This window comes from Stenella coeruleoalba (assembly GCF_951394435.1).
Source record: "Stenella coeruleoalba genome assembly, chromosome: 16".
NCBI classification, from domain to species: Eukaryota; Metazoa; Chordata; class Mammalia; order Artiodactyla; family Delphinidae; genus Stenella; species Stenella coeruleoalba.
In genome coordinates, this window is record NC_137162.1 from 36,404,859 (window position 1) to 36,426,737 (window position 21,879).

At 33.5% G+C, this 21,879-nt stretch overlaps 1 protein-coding gene across 6 annotated transcripts in view; it reads right to left on the reverse strand.

Moving 5' to 3' along the window:
• KIF20B (kinesin family member 20B) overlaps nucleotides 1-21,879 on the reverse strand; it is a 75,222-nt gene that overhangs the window by 45,069 nt on the left and 8,274 nt on the right. For 5 of the 6 annotated variants that reach the window (XM_079900543.1, XM_079900541.1, XM_079900540.1 and 2 more), the window contains 15 exons: nucleotides 17,981-18,067; nucleotides 17,763-17,879; nucleotides 16,860-16,998; nucleotides 15,775-15,959; nucleotides 13,731-13,767; nucleotides 13,034-13,261; nucleotides 11,378-11,489; nucleotides 10,250-10,321; nucleotides 10,014-10,160; nucleotides 9,198-9,360; nucleotides 8,355-8,645; nucleotides 4,294-4,433; nucleotides 3,871-4,009; nucleotides 2,263-2,491; nucleotides 1,392-1,444 (listed from right to left, as the gene is read on the reverse strand). In XM_079900543.1, the coding sequence (XP_079756669.1) occupies nucleotides 1,392-1,444; nucleotides 2,263-2,491; nucleotides 3,871-4,009; nucleotides 4,294-4,433; nucleotides 8,355-8,645; nucleotides 9,198-9,360; nucleotides 10,014-10,160; nucleotides 10,250-10,321; nucleotides 11,378-11,489; nucleotides 13,034-13,261; nucleotides 13,731-13,767; nucleotides 15,775-15,959; nucleotides 16,860-16,998; nucleotides 17,763-17,879; nucleotides 17,981-18,067 (2,139 nt within the window). The remainder of the gene's footprint in view (nucleotides 1-1,391; nucleotides 1,445-2,262; nucleotides 2,492-3,870; nucleotides 4,010-4,293; nucleotides 4,434-8,354; nucleotides 8,646-9,197; nucleotides 9,361-10,013; nucleotides 10,161-10,249; nucleotides 10,322-11,377; nucleotides 11,490-13,033; nucleotides 13,262-13,730; nucleotides 13,768-15,774; nucleotides 15,960-16,859; nucleotides 16,999-17,762; nucleotides 17,880-17,980; nucleotides 18,068-21,879) is intronic. The other variant, XM_079900544.1, reaches the window with a different exon arrangement.

Sequence of the window (21,879 nt, forward strand, 5' to 3'; positions counted from 1 at the left end):
CTCTCAGACTTATCATAATCACCTAGTCATTTTTTTCCTCCTTCAAATTATACAATCTTCACCAAGAAAATCCATCCTCCACAAATCTCAGTTATTCAAAGGAATGTTTTCTGCCTAGGGTATGCTTGGTAGGAAGGATGCTAAAGAACCATGCAAAACAAACTTTTAATCATTAAGAGTCTGCTTTCAAAACAACCTTTGGAACAGTGACCCTAGATCAACAGTTAATCAACACCATGAGGTTAAGTTCTCTTAACCCTAGGCAAGTTATTTGACACCTCCATAAAAATAAAAAATAACAGTATCTACATCATAAGATTGTTCTGAGATTTAAACAAGTAAATATATGTAAAGAACTTAAGAGTTCATAGTAAATGTTCTATAAAAATGGATATATATAAAAGTCTCAAAGAGCTACCAGCCAAGTTGGTTTTGTTTTGGTTTTGATGTAGGAGAGACATTATGGGGTACTACTGTACTTTCTACTTTACATAGTTTAATATAGCTGAATTTTTACAACTAGCAGCTATTTTTGTAACTAGAAAAAATAAAGGAAAAGGAAAAGATCACGAATTGTGTAAACAATAACCGTAATGTCTTGTACTAAGTACATTATTTTGGTTACCTTTTTAAGTACTGGGTATTAGATACCAAGATCTTGAATTATTTATATCTGATCATATCTTAAAATATTCAGTTCTTTAGAAGGACAAATGTAAGTTAAGAGAAGGTCAGGAAAAATATTAAGTTTAGAATTTTAAATTCACTTCACCTCTATGTATACCTGCAATTTCATATTTATATCTATCAATGTCAAATTCATCTACAACCATTTAGAGTAATTATCTGATCTGAAGGTACAAAGTGCTAGAGATTTTCAGGATTCCAATGCTGCACACTGCTCAGGCCATATCCTAAATTTTAGAACACTCAGTAACTTCAGACAAAATAAACACCACTTAAATATATCTAACCAACACAATAAACCTAGTGAAAGAATGACATAGATCTGTATGGGCTGCCATACAATTATCTCTAAGATGTCTTCTAAGGGAAGAAAGCAAGACACAGAACTACAATCCCATTTGTACAAATTTTTTTGAAAGTGTGTTTGCTTCATATATATATATATATATACATACACACACACACACACACACACACACACACACACACACACACACCTTTTCTGGAAAGACTAAAGAAACTTTCCAGAGGCCATCTTTGGAAAGAGGTATGAGGGTGAAGGCACTTATGCTCATCAATTTTTTTTATCACATTCATTTATTACTTTATTTTTAAAATAGACATACCTAGTCATAATTCATGCTGCTTATTTTACTTAATTATTAATTTCCTTATCAAGACAAAATAAAACTTAAAAGTATTACCTTAATAGACTTCTCAAGCTCTTGAACCAATGAATTTAAATTAATTTCTGATTCTGAAAAAATAAGAATATTAAAAATGAATATCTAAGCACCTAAAAAAATATATCACTGAATAATCATGAAACATAAGCTGCTATAGTAGACGCTTTATTGTTATACTCAGGAAAAAGGATTTTCACAGCACTAGAAGCACACAAGCACTTAGCTACAAATTCTACCACCAGAGAGTAATGTTTCTGAAAAAGCCACTTTCAAAACTTAGGGTAAAAATAAAACACGTATGCTCAATAGTAAAAAATTTCTGGTATAATGTCAGAAAAGAATTAGCTGGTACCTTTCTGATACACTTCAGAATGAGACATCACTTACCTGTTATTTTCCACCCATCTTGTTTCACACAGAAAAGGGCAGAGTATTTCATCTAACACTTGAAACTCAGATGTGACAAACCATATATATATATATATATATATATATATATACACACACACACACACATATATACATATATATATTTATATTTATATAAATATATTTATATTTAAGTAAATATATAATACATATATATAGACAAAATTTACAGCTATACAATTTCCTATGAGATTTCTTAATTTGCTGATAAAGCTGTACTTAGTTTTTGGTGTTTTTTGAGAAGCCTGTTTTCTAGTAACATTGGTCTAAAAGTAAAGAAAAGCAAAAAAATATTTGTACTAGTAAGTTACTATAAACTCATACAAATGGTAAAATATTAAATACATTACCGCCATCATTTTCTGGCCACTTGGTAAATAAGCTGCATAAATCTCATACTTACCAACTGTTTTTTTATGAATTTATAACATCTACATAGGGGTAAAATACATCCACTTACCACTTTCTCTCTTTTTTAACTCTTCCTGGGTTTTGGTTAATTCTTCTTTGGTTTTAGCTAATTCAGCTTTAACTTGATTAAACTTTAATTCTAAACAAGCAATAGCTTCCTGGGGGTCAGCAAGAGATGCAATACATAAGTGAGCAATTTCAGCCTGTTTCTTAATATCAGTGACATCATCTTGAAGAGAACCAATAATATCTTCAATTCCTACATAATTCTGTCCTTCCTAAAAATAGCAAAATCCACATACCTAATGTTAACAGTGGCTTTCACTATTTCAGTGTGGTATCATCTGATTGAGATAGTTTTAAAAATAAACAGCAAAAAAATTCACAACTTTAAAATTTTTAAATAGATTATATAGAACTACCTCCAATTATGAAAAAGTTGTGCTCCATTACTCACTTTCTGTTCTATGGAACATGAAACATTATGTGTCCCTGACATAGTTTGGGATTTGGTCTGAATTATGAAACTGGAAATTTGTTTCCTGCGCTAGCCGAACAAAGCCTTTGAAGGCTCATTATATAACTGAAAGCATACCTGAACTAGGTAATTGTAATTGTTCTGTAATGACTTATCATAGTTTATGACATTGTTTTTATGGAGGAATAATGTTTCAGGTATACTTTCAGTTATACCTGAACTAGGTAATTGTAATTGTTCTGTAATGACTTATCATAGTTTATGACATTGTTTTTATGGAGGAATAATGATTCAGGTATACTTTCAGTTATACCTGAACTAGGTAATTGTAATTGTTCTGTAATGACTTATCATAGTTTATGACATTGTTTTTATGGAGGAATAATGTTTCAGGTATACTTTCAGTTATACCTGAACTAGGTAATTGTAATTGTTCTTTAATGACTTATCATAGTTTATGACATTGTTTTTATGGAGGAATAATGTTTCAGGTATACTTTCAGTTATATAATGAGCCTTCAAAGGCTTTGTTCGGCTAGCGCAGGAAACAAATTTCCAGTTTCATAATTCAGACCAAATCCCAAACTATGTCAGGGACACATAATGATGGTTTGAAAGCAAGAGCCTGGACATCACCATCCCAGACCCCCTGAACTGAGTAATTAAAAAGCAAAGGAAAACAAAAACAAACTTTCCAAAAAGATGAGATTAATTTCAGCTTCAGTAGGAGCAGCAGGAAAGAATGTTTCCTCAACAGTAGGGAATGGTCAGTCAGCCAAGCAAGAGTGATCTTTCTATATATAAATATTTTTGTTTTAATCAGAACAGAACTAAATGACCCTTTAGGTCTCTCAGCCATTTAAAATTCTTTAAGTTTAAGACAAATCTGAGAGGGGTATCCCATAATCAGACAAAAAGGTATCTACCTACAATCAACACAATGACTTAATCAACACCAGACTGAGATATAAATGTAACAGATATATATTTTTATAAGTTCAATAGCTATATTTAAACTATTTGTGCTTACATTCTTAACAAAGCATGCTTAGTTATAATAAAGCTACATATTAAGTTTTTTGTTTTAATTCTAAAGTATATTAATATTTCTCATCATTGATGTGGTATACTAAATCCTGGTACCTAAACCTCATGGATTTAATATTTCAGTTAACATACTTCAGTTTCAGCTTTCACGGCATGATCTTCATTGTTTGGTTCTTCTTGAGTGTCACATTTACCAATCAAATCCTTGAAGATAGCCAAACGACATTCAGCATTTTCTTCTAATATCTCTCGTTCCTGAAGGAGAGTTTCCCTTCATAACAGAAATTAATCCCATTAAGAAACAGAAAAAGCACTACTTTGTGCTTTTATTTTAAATTTCTAAGATTAGGTACATTATAAATTAAAAGTCAGTTTAAATAATCATTCATGTATAATTCACAATCACCATGGGGATTAGTAACAGCTATTTTCAAGCCTGCATGAAGGTCAGAATTCAGAAGTCACCTAATATAAAATAAAAAGCCAAAAAAAAAAAAATTTAAACAAGTAAATAAAATTCTCAATTTTTACCAGGACATGAACGAAAAAACTTACTTAAAGTCAGCTTCCCGTTGAGCCAAATACTGAGTAAACTCCTGTGTAACTTCTTCACGGATTTTAAATTCCAATGTTAACTTTTCTTTTCTTTCATTTATTAGTTTTTTTTTCAAGTCTTCTATTAAATCCAAAAGTTTCTAAAATATAAATATTAAAATTCTAATTAAAAAAACAAATATATTCCAAGAGAAAGACTGTCCAAGTGTTCAAAAATAAAACTTTTTCCATTTAGATTGTAATTATGCACCCTTTTATTAGAGATGATATTTTCACTGAAAATTGTGTATTTGCAGAGATTCACTAATCTGAAAAATCAAGCACGCCTCTCCACGTTTTAGAAACAGATATACAGTAATTCAAATGTCTCACTGTCTAGCTACACAAAGAAAGAAGAGAAAATAAAATTTGAGCATCTATTATCTACCAGAAACTACTCTGGGGAGTTCATATTTTATTTCATTTAATCCACACAACCCTCTGTAAGCTTGGTAGCAGCATCCACATTTCTTAGGTGGAGAAAGTAAAGACCAGGTCTGTGGTACATGCTTAAGTTTGAGTTTAAAATTAGTCTGTCAAAATATAAAGTTGAAGTATTATATGGAGTAGTTACTAAGAACCCCCAAACACGTTCCAAAATGACAAAGAGAATGTTACATAACTTAACCTATTGGGGACTTCCCTGGTGGTGCAGTGGTTAAGAATCCGCCTGCCAATGCTGGGGGCACGGGTTCGAGCCCTGGTCCGGGAAGATCCCACATGGCACAGAACAACTAAGCCCATGTGCCACAACTTCTGAGCCTGCACTCTAGAGCACGTGAGCCACAACTACTGAGCCTGCGCTCTAGAGCCCGCGAGCCACAACTACTGAGGCCGTGCGCCTAGAGCCCGTGCTCTGCAACAAGTGAAGCCACCGCAATGAGAAGCCCACGCCACAACTAGAGAAAGCCCGCGCACAGCAACAAAGACCCAACACAGCCAAAAATAAATAAATAAATAATAAAATAAATTTTTAAACTTATCCTATTGGGCTTTTATAACTATTCAAATGTCAGCAACAACTCTGTCTTTGAAAGCACATACATAATTAATCATGTAATACAGACAATGAACAATAAGGCAATTACAACTTGACATCATAGCCAGTATAGATATGTAATAAATTATAGCATTCAAGAAAAAAGCCTAATATTCTTTTTCAAGGTTTTTGATTAAAGTTTCTCAATAATAAATTAATAAACTCTCTCAAAGTCACAGATCTTTCAGTTTTTCGATTTTGTATTTGAAAATATTTCTATAGATATCCTGACTTTGAAATTCTGCTTCTAAGAACTTATACTGAGGAATTAATTATATAATAGGACCCAGCGTTTTGGCTGTAAGAATGGTCACTGTGTTTTTTGCAACAGTGAGTGGTTGTATGTAAATAAAGAAAAAGTGAAACCCAGCTCAACAGTCAAAGAGATGGGTTCAACTATGGTACCATCATACAGTAAACTACTGTAATGAATTATGATGACATATTTATAATTCATACTTTTCACAATTTATTTTTAAGTGAAGAAAATTAGGTTACAATATTATAATGTATAGTAAAAACCTACTAATGTGAGCAGTAGATTAGAGAGAGATTTATATTTAATTATTTTCCTCTTTTTCTTTTTCTAGATTCCACCAAGATTATATAATACTTTTATAATTTTGAATAACCACAGACTTTCCCACTGTTTAAAATAATAAATGATAACTACTGAAGAAGAAATGTGGGAGACTTAGAGAAATCTGCATGAATGTGGGAAACCTTGGAAAATTGGTTTCTTTCAATAATTCTCAACAACAATTAGTTTTCTATCATTGTTAGCATCTGACAAAGTTTTCGGTGAAAAAAATTCTGGTTGGTTAGCCTAATTAAATGAATTGTAAGTGTAAATATGCTAATATCAATATATTTCATAATGATCTTTAATACAATCCTCTAATTAAAATGCTAATAATGTAAAGCATGCAAAGTCTATAATCATTTTTTAAAATATTAGGAAAAAACCTCGATTAAATTTTAATTTTAAAGTACCTAGTCATAAAATAAATAAATAAATAAAAATAAAGTACCTAGTCAACATTATAAGATATGCATTTACACTATATAATCCTTTATAAACTACACTATTTTTCCCTAATAAATTCTGAAATTCTACTAACATTTTAAGTTTAATGGATATTCTATATAAACTTCAGTTTTGAGAAGATCAATAAAACCTAAAATAGGACTATTAATGGCTCATTTTGTCACTGAAGGAAGTACTACATTACAGAGATCCAAGGTAAACAAGGTCCAATCACATAGTAACCAGATTAACTGAGAATAGTGGCATCTGAAGCTTTCATTTTCATTTCCAAACAACACAGGCACAACTATAGCTTTCAGGGACACTGAAATAAACTATTAAAATGAGAGTACTTAACTCAATACATCATCCATCTACTTAGACTTCTACAGTCCAAAAGAGTACTATGATGTCAGATGTGGCAATACCACTGAAGCACATCCATGAGCACAGGATTACTAGTGTTCCTGTGACGCTGGTAAGAATACTCCATGTATACATATGTAATAGTTATGACCAGTTAATGAGGGGAACTGGTACTGTGGACATGATCTACATTTCAGGATTAATAACAACTTAAATATATGTGTGAATTGTATTTGGACAGAGGATAAAAGAACTGCGCAGCACTGGGCTTCCCTGGTGGTGCAGTGGTTAAGAATCTGCCTGCCAAGGCAGGGGACACCGGTTCAAGCCCGGATCCGGGAAGAGCCCACATGCCACGGAGCAACGAAGCCCGTAAGCCACAACTACTGAGCCTGTGCTCTAGAGCCTGTGAGCCATAACTACTGAGCCCGCGCGCCTAGAGTCCATGCTCCACAACAAGAGAAGCTACGGCAATAAGCCCACACACCACAACTAAGAGTAGCCCCCGCTCGCCGCAATTAAAGAAAGCCCGCGTGCAGCAACCAAGACAAAACGCAGCCAAAAATAAATTAATTAATTAAAAAAAAAAGAACCACCATTAAATCTTATTTGTTTACCATAAATACAAGACAACCAAATAATTTTTGTTTTTGAATAAATAGGATAATCAGTACTGGGCAGACATTTTGCACAATTGTACTTAAGACTGCAAAGTAAAAGTTTGGTGGAGTATGCTAAAATCACTGGGTGAAAGGATAGTGGGGAACAAGATATTCACATGGTGTCAAAGCATCTTCACAGATGATACGCTTTTACAATGAAGAGAGATCTAAACACAAAACCTTAGCCAAATGAGCAAAATTTAGCATCACCAAAAATGGGGAAATCAGACATCAGCTGCCTCCTGATGTGATGTAATGGGAAATTCACAACTTCACCTATATAATAGGCTTATCTAAAGTGTTAAACCTGAATCAGGAAGTAATAAGACAGATCCAGACTGGAGATACTCTACAAGACAACTCACCACAATTTTTCAAAAACATCTACACTAGATTAGAGATTAACTAAAGAAACATGATCATCAAAAGCAATGTATTAACTTTGGTTGTAGATCAATAACAAAGTGGCTATAAAGGAAATACTGACCACTGGATAAATCTCAATATGGACGATAAAACATTACGTTATTGTATCAATGTGAAATTGCTTAGGTATGAAAATGGTCTTTTGATCATGAGGAAAATGTCCACGTTCTTGGGAAACATGCTGAAGTAGTTATTTGTAAGGTGTCATTATGTCTGCATCTTGTTTTCAAATGATACACCAAAAAGATGTGTATTCACACACTCACAGAAAGAATTAAAGTAAATACGATAAAATGTTAACAACTGGCAAATTCAGGTGAAGTGCAAATGTGTATTCATTGTATTATTCTTTCTGTGGATGTGAAAATTTTCAAAACATGAAGATGAAAGAAAAAATTAGTGTATTGTTAAAAAAATGAGAGAAACAGCCTTAAGAATTATTAACCCTAACTTCAGAATAATAAATAAGCCAACTTTAGAAGTATGAGTTCTTAATACATACTCTCTTCTCCTCATGGCTACTGAAAGCCTTATCATCCTCTAATGTTTTATCTAGATCTTCATCAGTAAATTCACTTTCCACATTTTGCTTTTCTTCAGCTTTTTCTAGATCCTCAACCAAATCTTCATCTTCCACCACGTCTTCTAGACTATTTTCCCATGAAATTGTGGATCTCTTTTCATTTAGTATTTTATTATCTGAACTATTAATATCTAGTGATACATCTTGAGAAGATTTGGCAGGTCCAAATGATTTCTCTTGAGAGGAATTTAAAGTGTCTGGAACACAAACCTGTTAAGATATTCAATGTAACTTTTAAAACAGAAAAGGCAAGAACTGTCCACACAAAACAAAAATTTTATAAATTTAAGTCAAATGACAACTTGAGAATTAAAAAATAAAAACAATGCAAACAAACATGCAAGAAGGAATTAGCATCCTTAAATAAATATTTGATAAGAAAAAAGCTAATTACACATGGATACTCTAGATAAATTTACTTTCCTGGGTTAAGTTCTTAGTATCAATACTATTCCTAGCAGGGGGGTTCCTGATTAGCCACTAAATGAACCAGATGGACAGCAGAGCTGACAATTTGCTGCAAGAATTACTCGAAATTTGTAATGGGTAAGTTTATTACTGAGGTCATTTTACTCTTAAGCAGGGGTTACTTTCAATATTTTTCCTATGTCCTACTACTTGATCAAGTATTACATTTTAAATTTTCAGTTATTTTCTAGGTTTAGAGCTAGTGCAAACTGTGTTAACTACTCCGAGAAAAAATAATTAATACTCTAATGATAAGAAGCTTAATAAATTGTGCAGAAATTTAATTATATTTACTTTTTGTGCAATGGCTGAGAACTTCAACACATTGAGTGTCTCATCGTAGGCAAGAAAACATTGGCTGATGTTGACAATCATACATATTTTCCCTTTACCGTTGAAAAAACTTTGAAAATAGTGGGTCAGTTTACTTTCCCGGAAAGGCACATGCTGTTGAAATCTACGGAAAAATTTTTCAAAAAACTGTAAGTTAAAACATATCTCATGAAGTCAGGATGCTGATAAATTTTACAAAGAAATAATATAGCTATCATGGACTTAAATTCTAGGTTAATAATTAGTTCCACCCATAATAATCATTTTCTGTTTATTCATGTTGTTTTCTTTAAATACTACTACTAGTTATAATAGTAATTCTAATACTAGGCAAAATGTAAAGAAAGTCACATTGAATTGGGTTGTGTTTTCTAGTGTAGGCCAATTACGCAATATATACACCTTAACTAGAAATGGTACAGGCTGATTCATAATTAATGCAGAAATCTACCACATCTAGAAAAACAGAATGCATTAATAAGAATAACGTGGTTTTAGATGCTAAACCAGCATCATCAGAAGCTTACTATCCAAGATGTCTGTTGATATATATTTGCTATGGAAAATATTGTGTTTACTTGATGAGCCACTGGCATTGACTGACATTTTTTTTTATTTCTATCATTTTTTTTATCCAAGATTTCTAAGTAATTTTAATTACAATCCATATATAGTCATAAGAAGTGAAAAACAAGAGAACTTTCTAAAACCAGCAAAGCTGAAGGGTCTAAATATTGTAATACTTAATATGCTAATAACATGTTCAGCAACTCTTACTTTGACTTTTCACTGTTCTTCAAAACATTGATACACTTTCCCAGGGTCAATAAAGAAGTGTTGATGTTCCCAGTCTCTCTTAACCTTTCACCTTCATTCTGTGTCTTCATGCTTCGTTCTGAACCAGCAAGATCACATAAAGACAATCTAAAAAAAAAAAAAAAAAAAAAAAACTAAAAAATTCTTCAAAACAAAACAATTCAGAATAATTACAATTTAAAGAATGCTCAACTTACTCACTGACTCGCATTACACGAGGCATTTCCGATTCTTCAATCTGTAATACTCTAATAGTGAATACGCTGTGACTAAAAGAAGTAAAGAAAGATCAAATATTATCGTTCACTTTTTTTTTTTTTTTTTTTTTTTTATCGTTCACTTTTAATTTCTGCATTCTAAATAGGAGACAAGCATCTAAATCAACATCTATTTATATCCTAATACTAGCCATAGCTCCAGCGCTGCATTCTCCAACTAGCTGTCAGATATTTCAATTCAGTGCTCCACTATCACCTACATACCACCCAACTACCTAAAACCAAGTATCTTATCTTTCTTGCACTTAGCCCCAAATCCTTCAAACCTATTCCTCTTCTTATTTCTATTAATGAAATCATTTATAATAAAGTCTCAATTTGCTTGCAGAGATATTACTAGTTAAAATGGTATTATTTACAGCTAATCTACTTTGAATATATACCTAAAGCAAAGTATACATCTGGCCTAAATACAGGCTTATCTGGATTATCTATTACCTTCACTCCACACATGGGGGACAGGGTTCTTTCCCCCTTAAGAGAAAACCTGTTTTACGTATAAACTTAAACTTAAACTTATTTTCTTTTGTCTCTCATCCACCAATCCCTTCCATCAAAAACATCCTTCCTTTTTCTTTAGCTATGCAAAAACATGTATCATACATATATGATATGTATATCACATATCATATATGATACATGATATGTATATCATGTATCATATATCATAAACATTAAAAAAAATCCTTCCTTAGCCCTTTGAGATTTTGGCCCAACTCAGTATGCATACAGTGTCTGTGTTCATGGGGTAAGTAGGAAAAACACAGAGAAAAGTCCACCGTTACAGGTAACTAAAACACTGAGCTTAGATATTCACATACAGAAAGAGTAAAAATACCTCAGACTGAGTGTAAATTAGTAAATCTTACGTTAGAACAAGAAACAGTCCTGATAATCTTATGTGTTTAGTGCTCTTCAGTTTACAGAATGTTTTTATGCCTATGAATTCATTTAATATATCAGAGAACCTACTGTCCACTTTAATCTTAAATTAGTTGTGTTTAAATTAGCACACCTCAGGCTTACACCACAGGGTTTACTCCTTACCTTCTACTGGAAGCATTGTTCAGTTTTGTGAAAGCAACACTCTGGTGCTTTATTCCTAGTTTTAAAAGTCTATATGCTTCTTTGGAATCAGATACTTGAACCCACTGTAGATCTTTAAAAAATAAAGAGGACACATATCAATTTATAAAAACACAGCATTTGCAGTACAATGTAATCTCTTTGAAGATATGTAATCTCTTTCCCAAAGACATATAATAAAATCTTTCTTTTAATAACACGCCCTAGGTATAGTCAACTCAGCTATTCCATACTCCATTAGAAAAGAATTACATAAGGGACTTCCCTGGTGGTGTAGTGGTTAAGAATCCGCCTTCCAATGCAGGGGACGTGGTTTCGATCTCTGGTCGGGGGACTCAGATCCCACACGCCATGGGGCAACTAAGCCCGCACACTCTAGAGCCCACACGCCACAACTAGAGAGAGGCCCACGCGCTGCAATGAAGATCCCGCATGCCACAACTAAGACCCAATGCAGCCAAATAAATAAATAAATAAATATAAAAAAAGAAGTATGCAAGAAGAGGATATTATAATGATTTTCCAGTACTTAAGTAGTACAAACACAGAAAGTAAATGTTCTTCAACAGAATCTGCCAAAGGGAAAATTAAAAATAGGTAAGATTCCTTAGAATTAGACATCCAGAAAAAAAAAAAAGACAAAATACATTACAGATTAAACCTAGAAAATTACCTAGCTATGAGACATTATAGACTGCAATTCATTTGTGAGTCACGAAGTCAAATTTATTGAGTCACAACTAGCGTATTGTAAAAATGAAGTACAATATAGAAAACAACAAAGTGCATTCCTTGTAGTAAGGGTAAGTATAATTAATGAAACTTTTCAATTGTATATATGTATATATATACATATGCAGGTACAGGATCATGATGTTATTAATATGTATTTCCTACTGTGGGGTAGTGATTTTTAAAAGGTTGGAAAAACAGCACTATGGAACAGAACATTTACTGATACATGGCTCTGAAGTTTGAATACCGTTACAAAGCAGCAGAATAATGTGAATACCTACACACACAGCTTTTCCCATCCCCTAAAATCCAATCAATAATACTCTAGCAAATACAACATTAAACTAGACCCCTTCACCTTCAAGTTTAATTAACATACCAAAACATACTTTCAAAGCACAAACTATTATCTTGATGTTAATAATCAGGATACAGGACCTCCCTGGTGGTGAAGTGGTTAAGAATCCGCCTGCCAACGCAGGGGATACGGGTTCGAGCCCTGGTCCGGGAAGATACCACATGCCACAGAGCAACTAAGCCCGAGCACCACAACTACTGAGCCTGTGCTCTAGAGCCCACGAGCCACAACTACTGAGCCCGTGTGCCACAACTACAGAAGCCCACGTGCCTAGAGCCCGTGCTCTGCAACAAGAGAAGCCACCACAATGAGAAACCCGTGCACTGCAACGAAGAGCAGCCCCTGCTCGCCACAACTAGAGAAAGCCCGTGCACAGCAACGAAGACCCAATGCGGCCAAAAATAAATAGATTAAAAAATAAAAAATAATTAGTATAAAAATTTTCAATTTCCAGTCTGCTCTCCTATAACAAAGCCTAGAAAGGAATTTCAGAGCAATAAAGTAAAAAATACTCACTAGTATACCTTTTATAAAAGAATAGCCCTTTACATCTTGGGAAAGGCGTAGCATCTTTCTCTTTTGGAATTTAGATGAGACAGGAACAAATAAATCATAAATACATTCATTGTAAATCTCAAAGAAAGAAACCCACACAGAAAATTTTATATTATTATCCATATTCAAGCTCGCGTGTTCACAGTCTCTCACAGACTCTTCAAACTCTGGGATATTCAAAGAGTTTGTTAAACTTCCTACAGAAAATAAAAAAGATAATCACAAAATTAAATGAGACAATAGGATAGATCAAGACTCCTGGACTTGAAAAACTAAGTATCCTTAATCTTTTGACCAGCAATGTTAAAAACTTTTTGGACCAAAGCAGATATAAATATTTGTATTAACCAAAATCCGCTTATCTTTCTTTTCTTTTCTGCAAATACGCTAATAAATGTACAAATAATTTTACGTAAAAATTAAACATAAAGGACAAAGGAAAAATAGTGTCTCTCTCGAAACAACATGAAAGTTAACCAGTGAAAGGGACTTATTTATTAAGTCAAAATAAAACTTTACAATGACTATATGATATTTCATATAGTTATGTACCATTTTCCAAGTATTACTGTTTATTAAAGAAATTAAATCACCAGAAGTGATCCAAAAATTAAAAGCTTTTCAAATAATCAACATTTTAAAAGTAAATGAGAAAGGAAACCTTACCATAAAGAGTATCATAACTGTCATTATGCATAGCAACCTGAAAAAGATTTTTTTTAAAAAGTTAAAAAACATTGTTAGTTAAGATTAAATAACCAGCTTATTAATTACCTATCCAAGTAAGCCACCTGCCTTTCATCTACTCAATTCAACGACCTCTATTAATTTCCTTCCTAGTGAAATAATACATCCTAATAATAGGAAATTTGGGAAACCACAGAAAATATTAAAAAGAATATCATCATATATAATCACTGCCACTCAGAGGCAATTACTAGTAAAATTTCAATATATTCCCTTCTATATTTTTCCCTACACTTATTCCATTGTAAGCTTTTTCTCTCTATAATTAAAAATTATTTGTAAACATTTGGTGGCTGCCTAACTGAAGAGATGTGATGTGAAATGACTTAACTAAATAATACTAAGATAAACATCTTAATATATTATTTTTTTCTTCTGTAATTTAATTGTTCCCTTAGGTCATATACCTAAATCTGAATTGGTGGATGAAAATATGAACTTATTTTAAAGTTCTCACTCTTAGTATAGTATTGCCAAATTGCTTTGGAGAGACACATTTTACAATCAATATATGAAAGTGAAAGTGTGTATTTCACATCATACACCTGAAACTTCTATAATATTGTACATCGACTATATCTCAATAAAAAGAACTTTTAAAAAAAGTGCATATCTCAAGTTTTTAAAATTTTAATAATTTCATAGGCAAAATAACATTTTGTTTTAACCAGGTAACTTGTTAGGGGAAGTTTTTCTCATTATTAATGACTTTAATTTCCTCTATGAATTATCCATGCAATTATCCACCAATCTCCATAAATTTTGTTAAAATACTCACAATTTTACTTGCAGAGACCATAATCATGGATTCTGAACTTTGCTCTCCACTGAGCAACAATATTTTATTACCTTGAAACACTGATTTCTAAATTACTTTAAGAAGAAAATCCCCATCAGTGTTTTGAATATATTTATAAAGACTGTTAATAGTTTTTAACAATTTTAAATAGATAAAATAAATGTCTGAAAGCATAACACAAAATCCACAAGGCAAAGAAGGAATAAATAGACAAGTATACTTTATAAAAAAAAATTTATTAAATAAAAAACTATTAAAAAGAAGAAAGAAAAGAGGAAAAAACATAACCTAACAGATAAGACACATGAATTAAGGTAGTAAAAGATTTACGACATGTTAAATGAAAGAGCAAGTTACAGAATGTCTGTATAATAAAATCTCATTTTTGTTAAAAAAAAAAAAAAGACCAGGGCTTCCCTGGTGGCGCAGTGGTTGAGAGTCCGCCTGCCGATGCAGCGGACGCAGGTTCGTGCCCCGGTCCAGGAGGATCCCACATGCCGCAGAACAGCTGGGCCCGTGAGCCATGGCCGCTGGGCCTATGCGTCTGGAGCCTGTGCTCCGCAACGGGAGAGGCCATGACAGTGAGAGGCCTGCGTACCGCAAAAAAAAAAAAAAAAAAGACCATATCGTACATATAGAGAAAAAGATATGAAGATATATGCAACTATATATGACTATGTTTCTGTGTGTATATATAGATACATACAGAAAGCTCTGTACATAGATTTTTTTGTGTGTACAGAGAGAAAAAGATCAAAAAGGATATGTTCATATCTGCTAATATTGGTTTTCTCTTCAGGAATGGAATTATAGGAAATTTTCACTTTTATTTTTCACATTCTCTTGTTTAGCTTTTGTGTATACATATTACTTTTACAATTAAAAAAAAGAATTTTTAAAAATCATTATATAGAAAGTTGCTGTTTCTACAGCAACCAAAAAAGATTTAAGAACCATTTACATTTGTATTGTTTAAACATTTCTGCTGTTTGTACAGTATGAAATAAGAAGAGATGACTTCAAAAAAGCTTTTAATACTTTTCTCAAAAAGAAAAGACAATAGCCACAAGCACCACAAAACAGTCCAATATAGGCTGAAACAAACTAAAGAGCTACTAAAAGGTCAGGATTATGTATATTTTACATACTAAAATACTCCCATACCTCTTTAATTTGTCGAAGCAATGCACTTTTGCTAGCTACTTCTTCTTTCTCTTGGTCTGGTGATAAACGTAAGTATTCTCTGGACCTATGTGGTTTAAGGGTCATCTTTGTACACAGTCTTTCCTGAAGACTATCAAATAATACATTCAAAGTTCGAGGTAGAATGCCAATATTTTCTTCTGTGCCTATGAAAAGAATTTTTGTTTTATACTCTCTTAGAAAAAAACATTCTTGAACTACCAAGTCTCCTCTTATACCACTAACAGGCAAGAGTAAAAAGCTGAGACAAGAGTGAGAGAAGTTGAAGGATTACTTGGTTTTCCATCATTTTGGTCTTAACTGTATAATTGACATTTTATCAACTATTATTCTGATGCAAAACCTGAAATTTTACATTCAGATCAGGCTTTAAGATTGGCTATCATTCATTATCACAAAGTATAAAAGTAAAATAAAATATAAAGTGTTTCCCTGGTTATCCATGCTTAATTCCCTATGTCACATCAATCCTTTTTCTAAGGGTTTTTTTTTAATTAATTATTTATTTTTGGTTGCGTCAGGTCTTCGTTGCTACACACGGGCTTTCTCTAGTTGCAACAAGCGGGGGCTACTCTTCGTTGTGGTGCATGGGCTTCTCATTGCAGTGGCTTCTCTTGCTGCAGAGCATGGGCTCTAGGTGCGTGGGCTTCCGTAGTTGTGGCACACAGGCTCAGTAGTTGTGGCTCACGGGCTCTAGAGCGCAGCCTCAGTAGTTGTGGCGCACAGGCTTAGCTGCTTCGTGGCATGTGGGATCTTCCCAGACCAGGGCTCGAACCCGTGTCCCCTGCGTTGGCAGGCGGATTCTTAACCACTGCACCACCAGGGAAGCCCCCTTCTGAGTTTTTATCATCATGTAATTCTCTACATATGGGTAAAGTAGTCGATCTGAATTAAAAGCCATTGGCAATACACATTCAATATGCTATTACTATTAAAAATGGAGCAAATATGCTAGGCAATGGAAACATAACTATAAGAAGTATTATGAAAATGAGTACATTATTAGTGCCTCTTTCTTCTTTTCTAGCAAAAATAAAACTATTTACCTTGAAATGTGTAAGTTTTTCCTGAATTGGTTAGCCCATAAGTAAAAATCAGCCGACTTTGTCCTTTCAAGAGGTCTTTAACTGGCTGTAGAATGCAACCCTGGAAGAATTCCTTCTGTGTAGTTTCTGGGCCAAAAACCTAAACAAGCATTTTTTTAAAAAAATCTTTTTAGAATGTTCAAGTTAATATCCACAATGAGTTCTACCCTTTCATGTTTTTAATATTTAAAAGATTTGTCCTACAAGATTCATTCTTAAAAGTTGCCATATTCCCAATTCCCACAAATACACCTGCTAGTTTAACTACTTTCAAAAAGCTTTCAAGATAGAAATCTGACCCAACCAATAACTCTTTTTTTTTTTTGGCTGTGTTGGATCTTTGTTTCTATGCGAGGGCTTTCTCCAGTTGTGGCAAGCGGGGGCCACTCTTCATCGCGGTGCACGGGCCTTTCACTGTCACTTCCTCTCTTGTCGCGGAGCACAGGCTCCAGACACGCAGGCTCAGTAGTTGTGGCTCACGGGCCCAGCTGCTCCGCGGCAAAGTGGGATCCTCCCAGACCAGAGCTCGAACCCGTGTCCCCTGCATTGGCAGGCAGATTCTCAACCACTGCGCCACCAGGGAAGCCCCCAACCAATAACTTTTCATCTAGATTTTGAAAAGGATACTTCCCTCCACCAAAAAAAGATTGCAAGAACTCTACAAAGATTTTCTCACTTCCAATTATATATTTACACACCTGAAATTTGAGTCCTACCATTGAGAAAAAAATACCAGTACCTAAGATCTAAGTTTCATGAGCACAAGCTGTATATAGTTCATTATATATAATTAGGTAGCAATTTAGCCTAAGCCAAGTTTCTTTTCCTGAAAAGAAAAATCTTCCATTTCACATGGGTACCTACCTTGGAAAAACTGAATGTCTGTGCCATCTGCCCAGAGCTTTTCTCACTTAATCGACCAAGGATACTTTGAGGATCCTTCAGCACAATGGTCTGTGAATCCAGAATATACACACAGCCCTAGAACACAAATAAATAAATAAAAACTAACAATAAGTAAATTAAAACAATGGTATTTTGCCCATTTAATGGAAGTAAAACATATTAAATTCAACACAAACCTCAGACTCATGTTCTTTTTCTGACTGTGTCAATGGTCTTACTCGAAGACAAACCTGGAGATAATCTTTGGATTCCAAACTGTTTGCCTTAAAAGGAGAAAATATTTTAAAAATAAAAAATATGGCTTTTCAGAGATCATCTTTCTTTAAAGTGGTTGATTGCTATAAAACAATCTGAGATTATACAAAACCTCTAAGCAAACAGTGACTCTTCTGTTTTTAACCACTTTATATGTTTAAAGAAAAATAAATCTGTTTTTAAAAAAACAAAAATACCACAAAAGACTCAATTTCCTCTGTCTTCTATATTTATACTTGAAGTTTACAATATGCTTCTTTGCCATAAGATCCTAACCTTTAAAACCAATACAAATAACAAGGCTCTAAGTCACTAAAACACAGAAATGTAGAATAAATCACAAGTAACCAGAATAGTCTATTAACCCAAATGCTCAATTGCATCACACACTTAGAATTTTTTTTGCTGTATGGCATTCTCTTTACTGCTTCCTTTGAGGAAGAAATGAGCTTAGTTCATTTTTTAAAAAATAATTTTAAATGTTTTAATTTTTTTTTTTAAAAAAGGAAACAATGACTTGAAAAACACAACTCAGCAAACAAGACACAAGAACTAGACGATTTGAATAACCCTGTATCTATTAAAGAAATTAAATTTACATTCAAACAAAATAATCCCACAAAAAAACTCCAAACCCTGGTAATTCATTGGTAAATTCTCTCAAACATTTAAGGATATAATCACACAAATTAAAGACAAACTCTTTAAGAAAATAAAGGAAGAGAGAGCACTTTTCAACGAATTTTGAGTTTGCCATAACCTGGTCACCACAACCTGACAAAGATACCCTCAGAAAAAAATTACAAAACAATATCCTTAATTAAGATAGAGGCATGGGCTTCCCTGGTGGTGCAGTGGTTGAGAGACCGCCTGCCAAAGCAGGGGACACGGGTTCGTGCCCCGGTCCGGGAGGATCCCACATGCTGCGGAGCGGCTGGGCCCGTGAGCCATGGCCGCTGAGCCTGCGCGTCCAGAGCCTGTGCTCCGCAACGGGAGAGGCCACAGCAGTGAGACGCCTGCGTACCGGAAAAAAAAAAAAAAAAAAAAAAAAGTAGAGGTAAAATGTTCTCCAAAGTGGTTGTACCATCTTCTATTCCTACAAGCAATGGATGAACATTCTAGTTGCTCTGCATGCTCACCAATGGGTGGTGTGGCCAGTCTTCTTCATTATAGCCATTCTAGTGGGTGTGAGGGTGGTATCTGATTGTGGTTTTAATTTATGCCTTTCCCTTTTGACTAATGATGTTGAGCACCTTTTCAGGTGCATATTGACCCTACGAATATCTTCTTTTGTGAAGTGTCTGTTCAAATCTTTTGTCCATTTTTATTAGACTGTTTGTTTTCTTTTTATTAACGTGTAATTGTTTTAAATATATTCTGGATAAAAGTTCTCTGCCAGAATAAAAAAGAGGCAAAAATCCCCTAACAAAAATATTAGCTAATATGTAAAACAGGATAGTACATCCTAACAAAAAATGGTTTATCCCGGAAAAGCAAGGTCAGTTTAGCATTCAAAAATCAATTAGGGTACATAAAAACATTAAAAGAATGAGAAGAAACTTTTATCTCTAATAGATGCAAAAAAGTGCATTTGAATGATGACTTGAATGTGATATATGAATTCAACATCCATTCATAATAAGAATTCTTAGCAAACTGGAATAGAAGGGAACTTCCTTAGCCTGATAAAGAGCATTTATAAGATACCTATAGTTAACATCATACTTAATGATGAAAGACTGAATCAAAGATGAGTAGCAAGATGAGTAACAACCCAGGGATTTCTGCTCTCACTTCTATTCAACACGGTACTAGAGGTTCTAGAGGTTTTAGCCAATGTAATCAGGTGAAAGGAGGTGGAGGAAGAGGAGGAAGGGCGGGGGAAGAGAGAGAAAGGGAAGAGGAGGAGGAAAAGGAAAAAAAAGGAAAAGCATCCAGAATGGCAAGGTAGAAATAAAATCATCTTTATTCACAGACAACATGAACATACAGAAATCTGACATCTTCAAAAAAGTTACTAGAACGATTAAATGAGTTTAGCAACGTAGCATAATAGGAGATCAAAATGCAAAAATCAATTGTTTTTCTACATGCTGGCAAGAAATAGAAGTTGATTTTAAAGAGCGATACCATTTAGGATAACCTCAAAAATTATGAACTACTTAGAGAAAAATCTTACAAAAGATATGAAACACCTATATACTGAAAACTAAAAAACAGTGCTCAGAGAAAGTAAAGGAGACCAAAATAAATGGAGATACACCTTGTTCATTATTTGGTAGACTCAATGTTGTTAATATGTCAATTCTTCCAAAACTGATCTACAGATTCAATGGAATTGCAATCAAAACCACAGGAGGCTTTTTTTTTTTTTTTTGGAAGAAATTTAAAAGCTCATTTAAAAACTCACAGAGAAATACAAAGTACCTAGGACAGTCAAAACAACTCTGAAAAAGAAGAAATTTGGTAGGCTAACACTACCACCTGATTTCAACACTTATTTTAAAGCTACAGTAATCAAAACAGTGGGGTACTGGCAGCCAGACAAAAAGATCAATGAAACAGAATACATAGAGTATTCAAAAATAAACCTCCACATACAAGGGCATTTAATTTATGACAAAGGTGCAAAGGAAATACAGTACAGAAAGGATAGTTTTTTCAATAAATTGTGCTAGAACAACTGGATATCTATATGCAATAAAAAATAGGAATTTGAATATATACCTCACATTATACAAAAAATTGATTCCAAATGGATCATAGACCTAAATATAAAATTAAAACTGTAAAACTTCTGAAAGAAAACACAGAAGAAAATCTTTGTGGCCTTGAGTTAGGTAAAGATTTCTTAGATACGCCACAAACAGCACAATAGTAACAGAACAAACTGGTAAAATGGACTTCATCAAAATTAAAAACTTCTCTTCCAAAAACACTTAAGGGATGAAAAGACAAGCCATAGAGGAAATGTTTGCAAAGGACATATCTGATAGATAGATGTATCTGGAAAACATAAAGAACACTTAAGAGTCAATAAGAAAACAATCCAATTTTATTTAATGGGCAAAAGATTTAAATTGACATTTCTCCAAAGATATACAAAAGGCAAATAACCACATGAAAACATATTCAACATCTTTAGACATTAGGTAAATGCAAATATCAATTTGATACCAATACACACCTATTAGAATGACTAAAAATAAAAAGATGACCCGTAGTAGCCAGCATAAAACTGAAAGAATAAAGTTGGAGGACCGACAATACCCAACTTCAAGACATGTTATAAAGCTACAGTAATCAAGATAGTGTAGCACCGGCAAAAGAACAGAAGCAATGGAACAGAAGAGAGCCTAGGAATAGATCCACATGAATACAGACAACTGATGTTTGACAAAGAAGCAAAGGCAATACAATGGAGCAGACAGTCTCTTCAACAAATGGTGCTGGAACAACTGGACATCCATATGCAAAAAAATTAACCTAGACATAGACTTTACACCTTTCACAAAAATAACTTAAAATATCTGGATGACCTTGGCTTTGGCAATGACTTGTGATTCAATGCCAAAGAAATGATCTATGAAAGGAATAATTGATAAGTTGGGCTTCGTTAAAATTAAAGTTTTCTGCTTTGTGAAAGACACAGTAAAGAGAATGAAAAGACTGGGAGAAAATATGTGCAAAAATATACATCAAATAAAGGACTATTACCAAAATATACAAAGAACTCTTAAAATTCAACAGTAAGAATACAAACTGATTAAAATGGGCCAAAGACCTTACCAGACACCTTGCCAAATAAGATATACAGAGG